The sequence below is a fragment of the Sycon ciliatum genome, chromosome 13 (genome assembly GCF_964019385.1).
Source record: "Sycon ciliatum chromosome 13, ocSycCili1.1, whole genome shotgun sequence".
Lineage (NCBI taxonomy): Eukaryota > Metazoa > Porifera > Calcarea > Leucosolenida > Sycettidae > Sycon > Sycon ciliatum.
The window spans coordinates 23805076-23825075 of NC_088655.1; the positions used below are offsets into that span (position 1 = coordinate 23805076).

Below are 20000 nucleotides of genomic sequence, written 5' to 3' on the forward strand. Positions count from 1 at the left end.
GGGAGGTGGGTACTCCAATTTCAGAAATTTCGGTGCTCAATATGTTCGGTATAAGGCCAACAGGCTAGGTTAGGTGATCAGAAATTTTCGATACAGAGAAGCAGTTCCCTATTGGATTATGTGTGTTAGTGTTTGTTCGGTGTATTGAAATTTTAGGTATGAAACAGACGCACCGAAAGTACCGAAAATAGAGTACACCGAAAATTTGTGAAATTACAGTACATGAGACCCATCAGCAAAGTGGTCAAAGACCGAACATCCCATAGATTCATTGGGTCCACGGAGTTTGAACCAAAATGGCCGACCTCATGTGACCCACCCATTAATGCAGAAATTGAGTGGAGATTGAGCGGAGATTGAGTGGAGATTGAGCGGAGATTGAGTGGAGCTTGAGCCAATATGGTCATGTGATAGATATGAAACATCCCCTAGTCCTTCTCTCACCTGTGTCTTGCAGAACTGCCGAGTACTCCTGGCACACAACAGCCAGCTGGTCCTCCAGCTCGGAGCCCTGTGATAGAGCACTGACAACGATGAGGACGACAACAGGAGAAGCAGCTCTGCCGGTCCCGTTGTCGGCGTCGCGCAGCACCACCGGATGACTGTGGAAGAACTGCGCGTGTATTCCGTCGAAGTGCTCGCGCTGCCCGAAGTCCACATAACGAACGTCGACGTCCAGTGCGGGGTCCGGGTGCGAGGACGTCATCAAGCCGTCCAGCCCGTCGCCGGAACAGCCGGTGTTGAGGTGACATGGAGTGGAGTACGTATGTGGCGCCTGGAGATAAAAGAAGAAGACAGAAGAAAACGAGGGACTTCCATTCCAGGCCAGCTAAATCACTCCACCGTAAAAAAGGAAAACGAAAAAAGTATAAATTGAACTCGGATGGTGAGTCAATGTGATCATGGATAATCACTGAAAATGATCTGGTTACGTTGGTGGACAGTTAGGCATAACTCGTGCCATTTTGTCCTTCTCATTTTTATCCAAAAAGGAAACGATCAAGAAAACCCCTTTTTGCACGCTCAATAAATACACGGTGATAAAACAAAACGACTAACAACTGATGGTAGGCTCACCTTCAAGCTCTCGATCAGGGTGGATACGCCGGCATTCGACACGCCGTGGACATGCACAAACACAGTGCTTCCGGGTTTCAGCTCGGGAACCGTAATCTGCCGCGTTTCAACTTCCTGTAAACACAGTCATAGGAGCAGGGCAAGAGCGGAGCAAAGAACTCCCTTGCACAAAACACTATCTAGCACAGGGGCGTCGGAGGGTAATTTAGTGAGGTACGGTCAGCCATCTGAAGTACAATTTACTCGTGGGGAAGGGGTGGCTGAGCCGAAAATATTGGAAATTTAGAGCCCAAATCAGTGCTTTTTTTTTTTTTCACCGGGTACCTGGGGTAAAAAGTGGTACGGTCAATACCGTAGTGACCGTAGCGTGTCCGACGCCTCTGTAGCATCTGAATTTTTTTGGCAGATGATGATGATGATGATGATACCATCAGAACAAAGAGGTCCCCAAGCAAGAAGCAAGTGCAGTGTTGAGCTTGAATGAGTGAAAGGATATCCAAAAGCCTCGCTGGACATGGATTATACAGACCCAAGTGAAATCCTTCATGTAGAGGTGTTTCAAGTGAAACATATTTTTTTGGGGGAGGGGGTTAGATTTGAATGTACATGTAGGTGCAAACTCTCGGGGTGCATTTAATAACGAGTAAAAATTTCATTGGAGTTATACTCAGTTAGACTAAGCATTGCGCATCTGTAGGAACGCACTACCCTTCATGGATCAAAGTCATGATAAGCTCAACGTAAAAATGACAATACCTTCAAATAAGCCGCAAGTTTAGTGTGCTGGCAGGAGGTTGCGATCATTGCTGGGGTGTTGCCATTCTAGATGGTGTCAGGGCAGAACAGCAGAACAAACGGCTGCATCTGTGTCACCAGTTTGTGTGTGAGTGTGCATGCGTGACCCACACTCACATGCACACACACACACACACACACACACACACACACACACACACACACACACACACACACACACACACACACACATGCGTGCATGCACGCACGCACGCACACACACACACACCCTCCACACACACATGCACCACACACTGACACTCCCAACACAAGCACCATACACACAACATCACAACACCAAAGACGAGGAAGATAGCCACTCACCGAATCCGTCTCAAAGGCACGGGCACCGTAAGAGACAAGAAGCTCGATTGTCTCCATATTCGGTTCCTTGACGGCGGCAGCTACATGAAGGCAATTATCTCCATTCTGGAACAACATGAAGAAGGAATATGGCATGGAAGTTTTGCAAGTGGAGCAAGGTGAGAGTCTGACAGTGAGTATAGTTGAAGGCTATATATCATGGCATACAAGTACTGCTGTTGAAAAGACGTGCAACAACAGACTTTGTAGGTAAAATGCTGGAAATAGAGATAGCCAGACGAAAAGGCACACAGTTACACAGACAACGGACGGATGGACCGACTAACATATGGACAGACAGACACACACACACACACACACACACACACACACACGTGGAAAGACAGGCAGGCACGCATGTAGGCAGGCACACAGGGAAGCAGGCAGGCAGACAAACAGACATGAAGACTATGGATGGACAGATGGAGTAACTGATGAACAGGTACACATGTGGAAAGACAGGCAGGCAGGCAGGCATGTAGGCAGGTAGGCAGGCAATCATACATACTGGACGAGCAGCAGCAGCAGCATCAACACCACACTCTAACCTGTTTGACATGCACAATAGCGCCGTGTGTGAGCAGGAACTCCACCGCATCGTGCTTGTTCATCCGGATAGCCATGTGCAGTAGCAAGTCACCAGTCTAATAATATGGACATGTACGAGAGTGCCACAAGGAACCACAGAAGAAAAGCACATCATGTACTGACAAGAAAATCCTTGCACCCAGTGGACCTTACAGAATGATACATCAAGTTGCCAAGGCATGATACATCTGGCTCTGTCCCAAGAAAAAGCATAGTTACGCATATTACCACACACCAAATACGTGTCAACCAGAAGCCTGAGCGGAAAGAAGAACAAAATTCACTCCCTCGCCTTCGTTCCACCAGGAAATTCAATCCAGAGTATAATTGCTCAATCTGCGGACAGAACTGTTTCATCCTTTGTGGACTCATCAGTGCTGCACAGGGAAAATGAGGCCGAACGTGATAGGAATTAAGAATAAATTTTCCAAAGCCAGATTTAACTAGGCCCGAACGTACCTTGCCAGAGTGCTTAAACTGACAAATCAGTGAGCTCTGCATAATGCAAACAGCAAAGGCACTACCCCAAGCAAGAGTGCTCAACTGCTACAAGATTATAATGGTTATGCCCCCCCCCCCCCACACACACTCTGCATTTGGACATACATGTACGAGTTATACATTGCTAGCATATTTTCCAGAATGTCATGGTTTCAAATCAGAGTGTGTGTGTGGGGGGGGGGGGGGGGGGTGCGCCTCACTTCCCTCCCCTCTGGCTGGAACCCTGGATGGTGCCAGAGGGTGCCAGCCAATCGAGTGCTTGAAATTGAATAGAAGCCACGCTTGACATTCAAAACATCAGGTTATCATTTCCACGCTCCCTTACCTCAGGCACTTTGTTGACATTCACACCGCTGGTGAGGAGACACTTGACGGAGGCCAGTTCGTTGATCTTCAGACAGTACTGCAACACATTCAGCGGCGGCTGCAGAGCAAAACAAAGCAGCAGAGTGTCACACACACAAGGAATGGAAGCCCTCTTACATGCGATAGTCGAGGGAGTTAAAAAGGAAAAAGTCTGAAGAAAAAAATTGAAAAGTAACCACAAGAACTTGAACCAGGGACCTTCATTTACGGCCAGCGATGCTCTAAGCAATAAGCTATGGTGTAGCTGTCATCTCAGCAGAGACCGCTCGACATTTTTCTGCAGACTGTGACTCATACGCCTAGCACTTTTTCGACGGTGGTTCCAATTTCTTCAAGAAGGATGACTTAAAGTGGAATCGTCAAAATCAGTGTTTTTTGATGATTGGTTTAATGATGGTTAGACCCCGGATGTAAGTCGACTACAGCCAACTTCGCTAATGACGACTGCGGATAGAAATTTTCAGACATACATGTATTCCCAGTAAGCCATGAACGGAGACCCCCTCGACATAGGCCTCGGCCTTTGGGGAATCCATAAATAAAAAATATATAACGACAATTCGCGAATGGCGACAGAATTTCCATGCCCAGAGCAAATTCCCATCTAACTGTGATACATACGTTAATGAGATTTCGGGTATAAGGACACTTCGCGAACAAGGACACTTTTCGGATGCCCAGCCGAGTGTCGTTATACGCATAGTTGACTGTATCAGATTGTACAGGTCATAAAAAGGTTGATTTGTTACCAGTATATGAGGTAGCTTAGCTGCACTTACCTCTCCTGGCGGCTCCATTGTTTCCCAGGGATCTGCGCCGTTTCGACAGAGGAACTTGATCATCTTCTTCTCCACACCATTGCAGGCCACAAACAACGGTGTCCATCGCTGCAGACGGCAACAGCAGAGAGAAAACGACAAACTCAAATCGTCGACGAATATCAATGTTCTGCTTGCACTCTCCGCCCACAGCTTTAGGAGCTGCATCTGCGCCTTGGTCCTAGAGGGTGGTGGCATTCCTGCAGATGCGGAAAATCGGCCTTCAGCCGAGTCTCACGGGGAACCATGATTTCTTATTGTGCAGAATACAACATTGGGCTAGGTGCATGGGCAAGGCTTTCCTCACCTTGCATTCCGAGCGCAGGTTCACTTGGTCGGAGCCGAAATCGCGGACAATTTCGCTGGCTGAGCGTGGCGAACCGTAGTAGGCACACAGATGAATCATGCCACCACCGGTCAAGTTGACATGCTTGCCAGACTTCTGCACCGATGCACCGTAGACAACAACCAGTGCACCACAGCAAATAGAACAGATATGCCCAATAGGATCACAGTTCATACAACAAGGGTGGCGGATAGTCACTTGGCAGTCTATTTCTCAACCACATCAAGGTTTTCGCCACCAGATTGCCAACACTAAATCCTTTCAATCCCATACAGTGAAACCTGTGACTAACGACCACCCCTTGGGGCCAGAGAAAGCGGTCTTTAGTGGCAGGTGGTCTTAAGTTGGAGGTGTGCACCGCACAACCATATTATGAATGTGAGACTGTCTGTGCCTGGCGAAGTGGTCTGTAGTACCAGGCTGGTCGCAAGTCACGGCGGTCTTTACTTACAGGTTTTACTGTAGTACCAGGCTGGTCGCAAGTCCCGGTGGTCTTTAGTTACAGGTTGTACTGTAGTACCAGGCTGGTCGCTAGTCACGGTGGTCTTTAGTTACAGGTTTTACTGTAGTACCAGGCTGGTCGCTAGTCACGGTGGTCTTTAGTTACAGGTTTTACTGTAGTACCAGGCTGGTCGCTAGTCACGGCGGTCTTTACTTACAGGTTTTACTGTAGTACCAGGCTGGTCGCACGTCCAGGCGGTCTTTACTTACAGGTTTTACTGTACAGTTCGACCTCGCATAACCGCACACATCCGTTTTCCACAAATAGATCCGGATAACCGAACGCTGGTTATGTTGGATGCATCACGTATGCTGTAAATACGTAACCAGCTATTTTCTTCCGGATGGCGAGGGACCCAGATAAAAGAGGAGCGGAGAAGCGAGGTCTGACTGTATGTATCCTAGTCTATCCAGGTTGTGTAGTAGTAGTATTCATTCTTTTATTTATAATTAGGGCTCAAACGGTCACGGTTTTACCCCTGACGGTTAACTGCTCAGCTAACGGTCGGTTAACCGGTTATAACCTATAAGCCACGGCAATCCTGCGGACTCTTTTTTAACCGTATATTTGACTATACTCATTCAAAAAATGTACCCTATTCGGTACAACGCACACTTGTACATTCTCTTGCATGCTCATTCATACATACTCTCACACCAAGAGACCAGATATGACCGAGTTGACAGCGCAGAAATTGCGTACGCGTGCGACAGCCTGTGAAAGTGCACACTTTGCAACGACCTGATACTTGAAAAATTGACTGAAAAGTTACTGCGTAACCGTTATCTTTATCGGTTAACCGTTAATTCTTCGTAACCGGTCTGCAACCGGTTAATCGGACTAATCGTTTGAGCCCTATTTATAATGGAGAAACCAAAACAGGCAGATGCCTAATAACAATGGACCCACTGTGCAGGGTGGAGGAGGGGGGAGACATGGCTAATGGTAAATAGTGGCGGCGAAATAGAGTGTCATGCGTACCATCTCTGTTGAATGCCTTCAATAGTAACGAGCGGCAACATTGTGCCCCGTCCCGCCCGTACAGTGATCCCACACGATCTGCTGGTACGTACACACCTCCCATGCTAGTCGGCTCACAGCTAGTGAGGTATCCAGTCAAGGGGGGGGGATTTCTACTGTTGACTTATAGTCACTGTTGCAGATTGATGCATGTCAGGTATCTGTTGGTTGAATGTGGTGGTGGTGGTGGTGGTGAAAGGGAGAGCTCTGTGCCAGAACGTTGCAGCCTAGAGGGCGTGTGTGGGCAGGCGTGCATTTACCGCCATACTGCCAGGTGTGTGTTTACCACCATATTTACCATACGCACAGCTGCAGTGGTGTCTTCAACTTCATTCTCCCAGGTATCTGTTACCAGGATAAACCATGCCGTCGAACCTCTCTTGAACTTCCAAATGCTCTTTTACATGTACCCACTTGGCAGTATAAGAGGTTACTTCAGAGGGTCGACTTTGGGCTAATCCTTCTCGGCCATACAACTGCCCAACCAGTTAGAAAAAAACACTTGGAAGGTCAAGAGATCAAATCGAACGCATGTGATACATGTCATGTGTTCTTGACCTTGTAAAGTCAACTTCGCTAATAACGACTTCGGATATAACGACAATTCGCGAATAACGACAGAAGTTCCATGCCCAGAGCAAAGTCCCATCCAGCTGTAATACATATAATGGGACTTCGGGTATAACACTTCGCGAATAAGGACACTTGTCTGATGCCCCGCCGAGCGTTGTTATACGCGAAGTTGACTGCACTTCATGCAGGGCAATACCAACATCAGGTCCGGCGGAACCGGTCCGGTTGGTCAGGCCATGGCCGAACCAGCTTTTTGGTCACCAACGTGTGTTTACTGCTGATGAGATCATGCACATACCCTCCATATCATACACAAACTGTATGAAAGGCTAGGTTATGGCCGAACCAATCAAAACCTGCTTCCGCCGCCGGTCCTGAGCATGCATATCTGCCTCCACGGCTAGCGCAGTTCGGGCTGATATCGGCCAGTACATGCATTGCCTTTGTACTCGGTCGAGAACACATGCATACTGGTAGACGACGCTTACCAGGGTGTACAAGTTCGTGATGGTCAGCTTCAATCCCTCCGGCTTCGCAAGCTCCGGCGTCTCCATCAAGACGCCCAGCAGACCGCTGTCCGCCAGTGCGCGCCCTGCGAGGTGCTGCGCCTTCACGTCGCGGTTGCCATATACGAGCTTGGGCAGCTTATCCACCTCGGCGTCGGTCATGTCTCGAGACAGGTCAAATCTGACGCAGTAGGGGTCAGGGTCGTACCAGCCTTCGGACCCACCGTTTGTGTTGATGCTCGCCTGAATGCTACGCACAGTCAACAAAGAGAAGAGTGGTGTCGCATACATGTACATGGTGTTGGTCCTGTGTGATGATCGTTCAACCGTGAAAGTTGGAGTCAGGAATGAACACTGCCCGACTAACCCATTCCTACATAACCCGGGTATGAAGTACGAACAATAGAAGGGGGTTTGTCGACTGACAACCGCTCTATTCAGTTGCTATTCACTCTTGGCGCAGGCGCTGGATGAAAAATTATTTTATTGGAGATGTCGAAAAATTATGACGTTTCGGGCCAGTCACCCATCGTCAGAACAATTTACAAGGTGTGAGCCTGGCCTTTTATAACGAAAGCAAGCGAGAGCGTATGTACCGTATTATCTCTAATAAAAGCACAGTCTCCAATAATAGCACGTCTCCAATAATAGAACTCTTTGGGGCGGCATTCAAAAAATAAAGTGCTCAGTCTCCATTATAAGCACAATGTGTAAATTCATTATCTGTACCGGCGAAAAAACCCTGAAATGTGTGTGTCTGACGTGAATTTGGCATGGCAACATGCCTCTGAAATGAGGTTGAAATAATAATGGAACAGTCTCCAATAAAGGAACGTCTCCATTAATAGCATGGGGCGGAGGTACATTGAAAAAATAAAGGACCGTGCTTATATTAGAGATAATATGGTATGTCCATGTATAAAACAAACAAAACACACAATTCATTGCATTCCCAACTCATCACAACCACGCGCTCTTCAGCCGAACCATACAGGCACCAGCAAGGACACTTCCGTTGAGAGATAATATTGCTCCACGCCTCTAGACAGCTGTTTCGCTCCCTGTCGGAGCTCATCAGTAGAGGATGATAATGATGAGCTCCGACAGGGAGCGAAACAGCTGTCTAGAGGCGTGGAGCAATATTATCTCTCAACGGAAGTGTCCTTGCTGGTGTCTGTATGGTTCGGCTGAAGAGCGCGTGGTTGTGATGAGTTGGGAATGCAATGAATTGAAAATATGGCCGAAAGCTCTGTCGAAATATTTAGTTCCAAAACACACAATAGCCGTATGAAATTGAGTGTATGAATTTGCATGTACAACAGGCAAGAAGAAGTGCGCTGAAAGAGTGGGTATGCAAGCGTATGAACTACGAAGCCAATGAATTAACGACCTCATGTGTAGCGCCATGCTGAGAATAGGTTGAAACGCTTTGGAAACTGTTTTCGACAGTCGACCGAGTAAAGAAATTGGCAACTTCCTTGCTATGTGTGATACAATGGACCCATTGCACAATGACGTAATTTGTACCGCGAACACCCCCACACAGACACCTGAGCATGGTCGTCTGGGGTGCTCAGGAACAGTGCATTGCTGATCCCAGCGTACTCACATGCATTACTCACGTACAGTCAACTTCGCGTAAAACGACACTCGGCGGGGCATCAAAAAAGTGTCCTTATTCGCGAAGTGTCGTTATACCCGAAGTCTCGTTATATGTATTACAGTTGGAAGGGACTTTGCTCTGGGCATGGAAATGCTGTCGTTATTCGCGAATTGTCGTTATATCCGCAGTGGTTATTAGCGAAGTTGACTGTACTCCTTATTTCGAAATGCACAATGTGTCCGTTTACATCTTCCAAATTCATTTCACATCACATTCCCTTACCACCTCTCCATGTTGCTGCCACCTAGAGCAAACGAGAAGAGAGAGAGAGAGAGAGAGAGAGAGAGAGAAAGAGAGATAGAGAGAACATGGTTTTACTTACTCCATTTAGTCTCAACACTGACACAGTCTCTTTGATGCGAACACCTCTCTATCTACTGATTCACCAGAGTCTGAACATGGCTTCCCACACGCATGGCGCCCCCAAAGCCAGAAAATACGCACAAACGCGTGGTTTCTTTCACGCGTACACGCGCCAGTTGTGAACGCACCTTTAGGCTGAAGTGGAAGTGGAAGGATTTTTTCCAGCCATGCTGCGACCCCCAGTTAATCGGGAACTCGTGGCTTGGCACAAGGGAAGCATGCACACACACGTGATGATGGAGGCACTCAGGCTGGCTCTGAGCACTAGGTGCAGCTTCAGCTTCAGCTTCTACAAGTCATCAAAAACCTGCCGCGAGGACGAAAACTTTCTGACTTTCCGATCTCGAAACCGTGGTTGGTCTCAGCAGGTGGCTGCGACTGCGACTCTACATGGAAATCACCAGCTGAATCATGACGTCATGTTGAGTTGCACATTTCGGAGCCTGAACACATGCTCCAATTTCTTACCGTGGCTGTAGTTCAGTAACCCTACGATTTCTTGAACTAACTTCATAGAGCAGCTGGTGGGATTCAAATTACTCGATCACAACTTTCCAGGAGCATTATACCTAAAACAAATCCGAATTCGGTAAGGCATATTTGTACCTTGTATAATTGCTGAATTGAGCAGAATTGCATAATTCTCCATGCTCCGAATACCCGGATGCGTACTCAAGCAAAATCCATGGAATAGTGCGTAGTGCACGCAGTCATGAGCAGTAGTGCACGCTATTCTATGCCGGTATGGGAACTATTTTGTCTCGTTGATACCGCCCGCACTGCTGCCGGTACGCGCTAATTGTTTTTCACCAATGGAACAAAAAATGTAGCATTTTACGACAAGAGAAATTACGAAAGTTATAGATCGTCAGCAGCTTCTCACCTTCGCCACCACCGGAGCGGAGCGGTCTGATGCAATGGCACAGGGATTGGGGAAGTCCAACCAGCACCGCGATCACCACCCGCCAGCACTATTCGCCTTTGAAACTTATTTTCATGAAAAATAACGATTCACTCTCACCATTTCCGCAAGTGCTGCATCTACTTAGTACTTGTTCAGCTGTTGTTTGTTGCGTGGATCATTTCTGGTAAGTACGAGAAGCGACATGTCCACGTCACGTGACTGTTACTGCATTATACAGCTCAGACCACCGTCCGGTCGCGTCGGCATTTTACGACTCCCTGTAGATCTCCTACACGGCTGTGCTTCGAAGTCCTGTACGGGGGGGATGATGTACACGTCTCATGCTCAACTGAGCTGATAATTTTTATTATGCATACATGCAATCAAGGCAAGTTTAACCCCTATTGCCCAGTATTGGCCTAAATCATGTAAATGCTCATGCCCAATTCAGTCTACTTTACTAATACTCATCATGTGCAGACACTGAGACAGTTCCAGAAACACATCATCGGTTGTCCTGTATCCAGCCTTCACATAATGAATGGCATGCGGTGAAAGCTTGCCGATCTTCCAGCCTGGATGAACTTTGGCAGCTCTGCCTCATTGTTTCTTGTACAGTCATGTACATGAGAATACTCACAATCACTATACAAGAATGAAGTAGAAGACACCAGTGCAGCTGTACTTATGGTTGATAAATAATTATGGTGGTAAAGACACACCTGGCAATATGGCGGTAACACACACGCCTGCCCACACACGCTCTCTAAGCTGCAAAGTTCTGGCACAGAGCTCTCCTTCTCACCACCACCACCATCAGTTTGCGCCTGGCGCCTCGTCGATGCATGGTTGGCGGTATCCACCATATTTATCAACTAATATACAAGAGGATATGATAACATCTGCATAGCAAACCACGTGGGTGCACACCGCTCGCACACTGGCATACATGTACATTGTACAGACATAATGACTACTACTTTGAAGTATACCCTCATAGCGTAATGGTTACGGGTAGAGCGTCGCTGGCCATATGCAAAGGTCCCTGTTCTGTCCTGGTGATGGCAAGTCGGCAGGAAAAGCGCGTGAGCTCCCATGTAGGGAGCAACACACAATTCCCCATGTATCGCCAAAGTCACACCAACCCCTTCTTCAGACTTTTCCCTTTCAATTTCCTGAAGCTTGTGCATAAAAGTTAGAATGTACTTCGAAGTACTTCGAAGTATGTACAATAAGATTATCGTGCAAGAGAGAGAGAGAGAGACAGAGAGAGACAGAGAGAGTAATAAACTTCAGCTGACTGCATACTACTGCATGACGCATCAAATAGTTGTACGCAAAGAGTGAAAGGAGAATAAATAATACGGCTCAAACAAAGTATGGTGCTGCTGCCAGGTGCCAAAAAGGATCGGATGGGTTGAAGCCGGAAGAGAGAGAGAGAGAGAGAGAGAGAGAGAGAGAGAGAGAGAGAGAGAGATAGAGAGAGAGAGAGAGAGAGGGAGAGAAAAGAGAGAGAGAGAGAGAGAGAGAGAGAGAGAGAGAGAGAGAAAAGAGAGAGAGAGAGAGAGAGAGAGAGAGAGAGAGAGAGAAAAGAGAGAGAGAGAGAGAGAGAGAGAATGGAAGGGAGGCAGAGACAAATATAACACACGATGCTGAAATGAACACATCAGCCTTTGCATCAGTCCTGCACAGTGTCTGTTGCAATTAGTTCACCTGATTCCAGATGATAGCTACTCCCAAGGCATCACTTGAAAGCTAATAAGTTTGATCTCTAAGGACCAGGCCAACTCATGACCTAGCTACTCAACAGTCTTCCGACAGGGTTAATTCACTGTAGCACTGTGCTGCAGTAACTACATCTTCACGGAAGTTTGGATAATACCTGAACAACAACTCTCAAGTTCACCAAGCAGTTGCCGCGACAACAACCGGTACTAAATTTCTGAAGAAGAATGCACGTGTACACTGCCACATGTTATTAGTCAATATTATGCTGCTAGGAGGTGATGCTCCACAATCAGCTGTCTATGTTCTCAAGAAGCTCAAGTCAGTTCTGGATTGCCATCACCGACACCACTGGCACATCACTCGTGCCACGAAAGCCAGGGACGCGACTGGGTAAATAATTATTCATGCCCACAGCCGTACGTCACGTGTGTGCCTCACTGGGCGGTCCTGCTGCATGTTGCTCACTGCATGGGAAGCGGCACACCAGACAAACGACACATTCTCAATACGTCAATATCCACAGGCGAAGCTGTGGTGATGATAAGGATTCTCACGCGCGCCCCTGAAACTCGTTCACACAAACAAGGCTCACGAGTCGAAAAAACAACTCACGTCGAAATGTGGAGTTTAACGCCAAATTTGACGTGAAATTGCGCGTCACATCGGAAATAACGTGCATGTTAACCCTTTCTAATGCCAAGGCATCTTTAGGAGCACAAGCTGTTCTGGGTCTAGTGGCATATTCTGGCCAGCCGAGTAGCAGCCAGATCACTTGCCCCATTACACATGCACAAGAGCAGTAAGGAAGACTTCATTGATAGACCAATATCTATCTAGGAATGCGGAACTATTCGTCTGCTGAGAGGACGGCTACACCATAGCTCAGTGGTTAGAGCATCGCTGGCCTCAAGCGAAGGCCTTGGTTCGAGTCTTGGTGGCGACAGTAATTCTTTTCTTCAGACTTCTCCCCTTTCCTTTCCTTCAACTAGTGAGTATCAGGATGAGAGCAATGAACTCACCTGAAGAAGAAAGCAGCGGTCATCTCCGTTCTTCTGGCGATTTCCACTGCGCCCGAGAGCTTGGCAGCTTCTCTGGCAAGCTGTCCCTGCCGATTCTTGGTAGCACTCCCGTTGGCCGGTTCTGAAACTGCAAGAACTTGTGACTACGTAGCAGCTGAGTGGCTGTAGGTCGCTTGGCTGGATCCCTGAATTAAAAACAGCACAAAACAAATTCACAAAATATGGATTATTCACTTGTTTGAGGGAAAGACACAAACAGGAAAAAATCTGAAGAAAAATTGACTGTCACCACAAGGACTCGAACCAGGGACCCTCGCTTGCAGCCAGCGATGTTCTAACCACTGAGCTATGGTGTAGTCGTCATCCCAGCAGAGACCGTTCAACAAATGGCGGAGAGTGTTTGTGTCGAATGATGACACTACTGACTTAGTTCTGAGGCGCGGCCTACTTCGAAGTGCGTACTTCCACGCAAATGCACAGTGCACGGCCAGCCTGCATTTTGTACATGACTCAACTGTTGTGAAATACATTGTACATGCATGGTTGTACATGCATGTGGATATCAAGTCTCAGGTTTAGTCTATACAGTCAACTTCGCAAATCGTCGTGACGACTGCGGATATAACGACAATTATTCGCGAATAACGACAGAATTTCCATACCCAGAGCGAAGTCCCGTCTAATAGTAATACATATAAATAGACTTTGGGTATAAGGACACTTCGCGAATAAGGACAGTTTCTGACGCCCCGACGAGTTTCGTTATACGCAAAGTTGACTGTACTAAATACCGATGTGGGCCTGGTCGACGATGCACATTTTACCTGAAAATCGTGCCAAAATTTCCCCAGCAGCTGATACTCCACACAGTCACGTTGGACAAACAAATACAAACTGGAATGTGTGTATGTGTATGCATAATATGTGTGTGAGAAGGGGGGGGGGGGGGAGGGGGAGGGGGGCACAAAATGGCTTGTTCAACACATATACTTCCATTTACTCTTCTGAATACTCTTCACCATTATGTCGGAAGTAGGGAAGTAGGTCTCCGGACCTGGTGAGAAGGCAGAAATGCCTGTTCATTTTATGAAGTAAAATAAAATAAACAAACAAACACCGGAGGGCAGTCGGACCAATTGTTTTTCACACTCTCCACATTTGAAACTGTGTGCATGGAAATTGACAGATTTACCCTTACATGGTCATGCATCTGATGATGAAGTCCTTGACAACGGGGTGTAAATCCACAGTGCTCAGTTCATCGGGCAGGCAGTGTGAGCCAATACGATACATGGCAGCGTGCACTTCATAGCCAAACCATGGATGGTGACCTATGACCATCTCGAATACGGTGCAACCAACACTCCTGGGAAACGAGCGCACAGACAGGGCGAACAGCTTAGCAAGAATGTACGTTTCAACGCATGTATGTGAGTGTGTGTGAGGTGAGGGGGGAGGGGTGAGTGTGTGCACATGTATGTATGTTTGTGTGTGTGTGTGTGTGTGTGTGTGTGTGTGTGTGTGTGTGTGTGTGTGGTGTGTGTGGTGTGTGTGTGTGTGTGTAAGATGCGTGTGCGTGTGCATGTTCAACACAGATGTACACGTTTAACTCGTTCATAACTAGTTTCCATGTACCGTATTTTTCCGGTTGTAAGTCGACCTTTTACGACTTAAAATAGAAGGAGAAAGGATGGGGGTCGACTTACAACCGGGATTCGACTTATAACCGGGAACTATCAGAATCTTACAAAAAAATGACCTGCACTGCATGCACGAGTGCACTATGTGTACACATTTTTTCCAGTTTATTGGTCTTTTCAAGGATTGGGATGTTAAAACCTCCAAAAAGGAATGTTTACATGATTTGTTGATGTGTTAATAGCAGGGAGTGGTTAGTAATGCTTCTTTGGGTGAAAACTTTAAAACGCAGAATTGAGACCTCCGGATACGGGGGTCGACCTATAACCGGGGTCGACTAACAACCGGTAAAATACGGTAATTTCTTCTATTTTCATTACAGATGTACACATCTGCACATATAATCTCAAGCGAATAGGTTTGCTAGTCCACATACAGGACAAACAAATGATTTTCTTAGGCTGTCTCTTGCCTGGATTACACTCAAAGTTCAAATGGATAGAATGTTGTTGACAAACTGTTCCATATTAACGTACCATATATCCACAGGTTTGTCACAAACCCCGTGTCGGAACACTTCCGGTGCCATCCAGTATGGCGTGCCCTTCAACTGGTCAGTGAGATCTCTCTCCTGCAACACGTACACACAAACACAAACACCGACACACCGACACACACACACGCTTGCATACACACATACACCCACCGATACACAAACAAACACACGTGCATGCGCGTACACACACACATGCACACACACGCACGCACGCACGCACGCGCGCTCACGCACGCACGCACGCACACACACACACACACACACACACACACGCACGCTTGCATACACACATACACACACCAACACACAAACAAACACACACACACACACACACACACACATACACACACACACTTGTACACACACACACATGCACACACAAAATACACATATTTATACGTGAAAGTGTGCATGTGCGCATGCACCTGGACAAACACTTGTAATTGTTCAGAATTCTATTTGTACGATCATTGGGGAACTCATTTCGTCAAAGTGGACAATATCACCCTATTCACAGCCTGGGGGCTGTAGAGCTCATATTTCACAATGAAACCAACAACGGTATGAGGTCTTACATGGTACACCTTCATACAGCCAAGCCTGATGGCAACAGCCCCAACCACTGCCCACCGAAAGCATACTTATTGCGAAAAGGTTCACAATAATGCAGATCACTATAACACTGATACTCGTACCGACACTGATGAGTCCACAAAGGACGACACAGCATGCTGTCCGCGGATTGAGTAACACTGATAATGGGGTATGCAACCAATAGCAATGGATTCTTGTCTGGTGGACGCTGTGCTTACGTTCAAGTGACGTTTGGCAGCTCCGAAGTCGACCAGCTTGATGATTCCCTGTGTGGTTACCATGATGTTGGCACCCTTGATATCTCTGCAGCATATCATCAAGCACACCAGCCCAGAACATGGTTTAAATTGCAATCGGAGCACCTCGAAAACGTCAAAACACTGTTCTTCATAGAATTTTGATTCCAGAGCATAATTGCATAAACGTTCACAGCAAGTGTGAATTTTTTCACATTACTTTTTGGGAGCACGGGAAGTTCATCAATTAACTTGGTTGCAAGCATGCAAAAAAGTGTTCATCAATTCAAAACAAGCAGTCGACAAGACTGAACAAACTTTCCATTAAAATGATCATAATCGCATGATGTACATCTACAGTGGAACTCTCATGAGGCGTACCCTCATAGGCAACAGGAGAGTGCACGAAATATCCGAAGCACTTCTTATCACAAAATTTTCTATAATAGAGGAATGCATCTGTGCTCAGAACAATGTTCGTACCAAGCAAGAGTACGTCGTGTCAGAGTACTTGCACATACAGTGCTGCTAAATGAAATCCAGTCGCGTCGCTCGAGTACACGCCGGGCCGTTGCGCAGCCCTAGACCCGCGAACTCTGGGCTGCGAAATGGAGCAAGGCGCAAACGTGACTCATGCAACCGGATTTCATTGAGCCGCAGTGTTTCATGTGAGTTGCACTGCACTGTGATGAGAAAGATGTCTATTGAGTACCTACCGATGCACAACAGCCAATTCGTGTAGATATTCTACGGCGTACAGGATCTGCTGTGTATAAACACGGCATACCCGTATTGGTAGGATGCTATGTCTGAAAACATGGCAACGACACAAAAACCAGCAAATACACACAGAAGTAAGAAAGGGCCGCATGTGTGTGTGTGTGTGTGTGTGTGTGTGTGTGTGTGTGTGTGTGTGTTTATGTGTGTGGCGCGTGGGGGGGGGGGGGGTGCATGTGTGTGCAACACCATCCAGCCGCCTAAACCTGCGTCTCGAGATTTCAGGTGCCACTGCGGCCGGTATTTTCGCCGTCGCCAGGACCTCGTTCGCCACTCGAAGTTCTGTGCCCCGTGACTGAAACACTGTCGGTCCTCAGGACTGCCATCATCTGCGGATGGGCATTGTTGTATTGTATCGTATTGTGTGTGCGTGTGTATGTGTGTATGGGGGGGATTGGAAACGTGGATTTGAAATACGGTATCCTTGACCACTCTCTTTTGAATTACGATCACTGCCAGCCGTGCTCATGCTTGATGTTCACTTCAAGCAGCTGCTACCACAAACATGTCAACAGCAGCTTGTGCATTTGTACTAGTGGTGAAACGAATATACCGAATATTCGTTCGGTTTGTCACATTCGAACGAATATTTCTCATGGCGAATATTCGCTAAGCGGGTATGCAGAGTTTACCAGGCGACTTCAAACTTCCGTAACTTCGCGAATACTTGACCGAACCGCTTCATCGAAAGTCCCATCGGCATTAGAAAACTCTCAGCTGTCGTCTCGAAGCAACCCGGACCCGATACGAGGTCCTGGAATGGAGTTATGGCGGTCGAACGAAAAATCACGTCTTGAGCTGTTTTTTGAGCGTGTGAAATGCACTTCAGCTGGGGATTTTGTGAAAAATGACCTAGAAATGATGGAGAAATAATTATATGTGCCTTTGTTTGTCATGCCTAATAGTAATAATAGTGACAATATCCAATAAAATGACTGAGAGGAGGGTGTATGATGTCATCCGTGTTAACGAAAGAATATTCGTTCGTTCGTTCGTTAAGCCAAAGAATATTCGGCTACTGGGTTTTTTGATATTCGTTTCACCACTAATTAGTACACAACTTCGAGGAATACTCACTTGACAAAGTCGGCTATAGACCCGCCGGCAATGAGCTCCATGAATATGCGCACTTTGAAATTGTCACTGCTGCCTTCAACCAGCGCTGCTCCGATGTATCTACATGGTCACAATTTCAATTACAATTCAAACATCAAATAAAACCATTTGACTATAAACCGGATCAGTGATTTTCTTTAACTTGCTTCCCTGATTAAGACAATTGCCACTAATAGTACAGAAGGCAATGACATCCTGACATGATGCATACAGTCGGACCTCGCTTATCCGGTCCTCGTTTATCCGGATCCCTCGCCATCCGGAAGAAAATAGTTGGTTACAAATGTACAGCATATGCCATGCTTACATACAGTATGTGTGTTCGATTATCCGGTTCCCTCGCCTATCCGGATATTTTTGTGGAAAACGGATGTGTGCGGTTATGCGAGGTCTGACTGTAATACACACATGGGAGACAGCCTACGAAATTGTGCCAAGTGAGCATTCATTTTGAAATGAATGAGTGCCCTTTTGCAGCATGCCACATGATTGACAGTAGCAGCTCACTTGACGATGTTAACATGGTCCAGACTTCGCAGTGTGTTCACCTCCTCCTGAACTGTCATGAACTCCTAGTGTAGCCGAGAAATCAGAGAATAGGATGACAGGGAAAGTCAGAAAGAGAGAGAGAGAGAGAGAGAGAGAGAGAGAGAAACGGAGAGAAAAGTGGACAGACAGATGGCCGGACGGACGGACAGAAAGAGAAACAAACAAATAGGGACGGTCAAGAGATAGAAAGACAGAAAAGCAAGCGGGAACAAGTCAAGAAGAATACCAAACCACAAAAAGCAAGCATCCCTTGTATGCAAACACTGGCCACACATGTGGCCGCTTTCCTCTTTGCACAAAGGATACTTTATCAATGGCGTTTTACCCTGAATACGAGCCATCCATTATCAAGACATACCATTGCTGGCACGACTACCAGCCACTATCTTCTACTGTTGTCACAGAAGTTGCTACATTTCACAAACGGGTATTCATCCAAACAAATTGTGTATGTCAGAAAGCACAAAAGCATAAAGCTAAACCAACGTGTGTAGAAGAGCATTTTACAGTATAGATGCCGGTACCTCTTCTGCGGTGGTCTGGTCGCTGTTCAGCTCCATCTCCTTCAGTGCTATAGTCTGTCCATTGTTCAGCATACACATGTATACCTGCAATGGCCAGTAATGTGAACACATACATGCATAGCACAAAGTGACACCATGGATGAAGAACAAGCAATAATTTCACTGCTTAAAGGACTACTCTAAGGACTACTCATATTTCAGAATTTTTAGGTGCTCACTATTTTCGGTATGAGGGCAAAAGGCCAGGTTAGGTGAACAGAAATTTTGGGTACAGAGAAGCAGTTCCCTATCGGATTATGTGTGTTAGTGTTTGTTCGGTGTATTGAAATTTTAGGTATGAAACAGATGCACCGAAAGTACCGAAAATAATGCACACCGATGTAGTGGAACCCACGTTCGACCAGCCAGCACCAACGCAAGACTTTGGATTAGGGAATGAGTTATATTTACAAGAGAGTTGGAAGAGACATAGAAGTTATTAGAACCAGACTGAAGCACACTGAACTAAAGGATCGACTCAACTACAGAAAGACGGGCATGCAATCTGAGAAAAATGTGCAGCTACACAGCTGACAAAAACTAAGAAAAACTGAAAGGCGACAAAAACAATGGAAGGTACGCATCACTGCAGATCGCGGACCAGTCGCGCCTTTCCGGCGACATGACGTATATGCAGCGCAGCTAAGCACGTGGCTAGACACATGCACGGCATGAGAGGTACCTAGGTGTACTCATAAAGCGGAGGCGCGTGCATGGGTGAGCGTGTACACAGCATGCATAGCAACATACACTGTGGAACAAGCAGTTCATAACACCAAATATTTGTCAAATTACAGTAATCTGTCCCAACTCTTGTGGCCTTTGGACCACCCACACAC

The 20000-nt window shown here is 46.8% G+C and overlaps 2 protein-coding genes across 2 annotated transcripts in view; both read right to left on the minus strand.

The window, feature by feature from the left end:
* LOC135829848 (uncharacterized) overlaps window positions 1-10524 on the minus strand; it is a 16304-nt gene extending 5780 nt beyond the window's left edge. The window contains exons 1-11 of the mRNA XM_065342232.1: window positions 10365-10524; window positions 9341-9362; window positions 7438-7705; window positions 4816-4950; window positions 4470-4577; window positions 3650-3748; window positions 2784-2879; window positions 2197-2301; window positions 1834-1899; window positions 1078-1191; window positions 445-775 (exon numbers count right to left, since the gene is read on the minus strand). Of these exons, the coding sequence (XP_065198304.1) occupies window positions 445-775; window positions 1078-1191; window positions 1834-1899; window positions 2197-2301; window positions 2784-2879; window positions 3650-3748; window positions 4470-4577; window positions 4816-4950; window positions 7438-7705; window positions 9341-9351 (1333 nt within the window). The 5' untranslated portion in view covers window positions 9352-9362; window positions 10365-10524. The remainder of the gene's footprint in view (window positions 1-444; window positions 776-1077; window positions 1192-1833; window positions 1900-2196; window positions 2302-2783; window positions 2880-3649; window positions 3749-4469; window positions 4578-4815; window positions 4951-7437; window positions 7706-9340; window positions 9363-10364) is intronic.
* Window positions 10525-11550: 1026 nt separating this feature from the next.
* The window catches only part of LOC135829007 (uncharacterized), a 34667-nt gene continuing 26217 nt past the window's right edge, over window positions 11551-20000 (minus strand). The window contains exons 24-32 of the mRNA XM_065341411.1: window positions 19123-19206; window positions 18557-18621; window positions 18011-18109; window positions 16873-16965; window positions 16139-16223; window positions 15307-15401; window positions 14331-14498; window positions 13133-13317; window positions 11551-12577 (exon numbers count right to left, since the gene is read on the minus strand). Of these exons, the coding sequence (XP_065197483.1) occupies window positions 13152-13317; window positions 14331-14498; window positions 15307-15401; window positions 16139-16223; window positions 16873-16965; window positions 18011-18109; window positions 18557-18621; window positions 19123-19206 (855 nt within the window). The 3' untranslated portion in view covers window positions 11551-12577; window positions 13133-13151. The remainder of the gene's footprint in view (window positions 12578-13132; window positions 13318-14330; window positions 14499-15306; window positions 15402-16138; window positions 16224-16872; window positions 16966-18010; window positions 18110-18556; window positions 18622-19122; window positions 19207-20000) is intronic.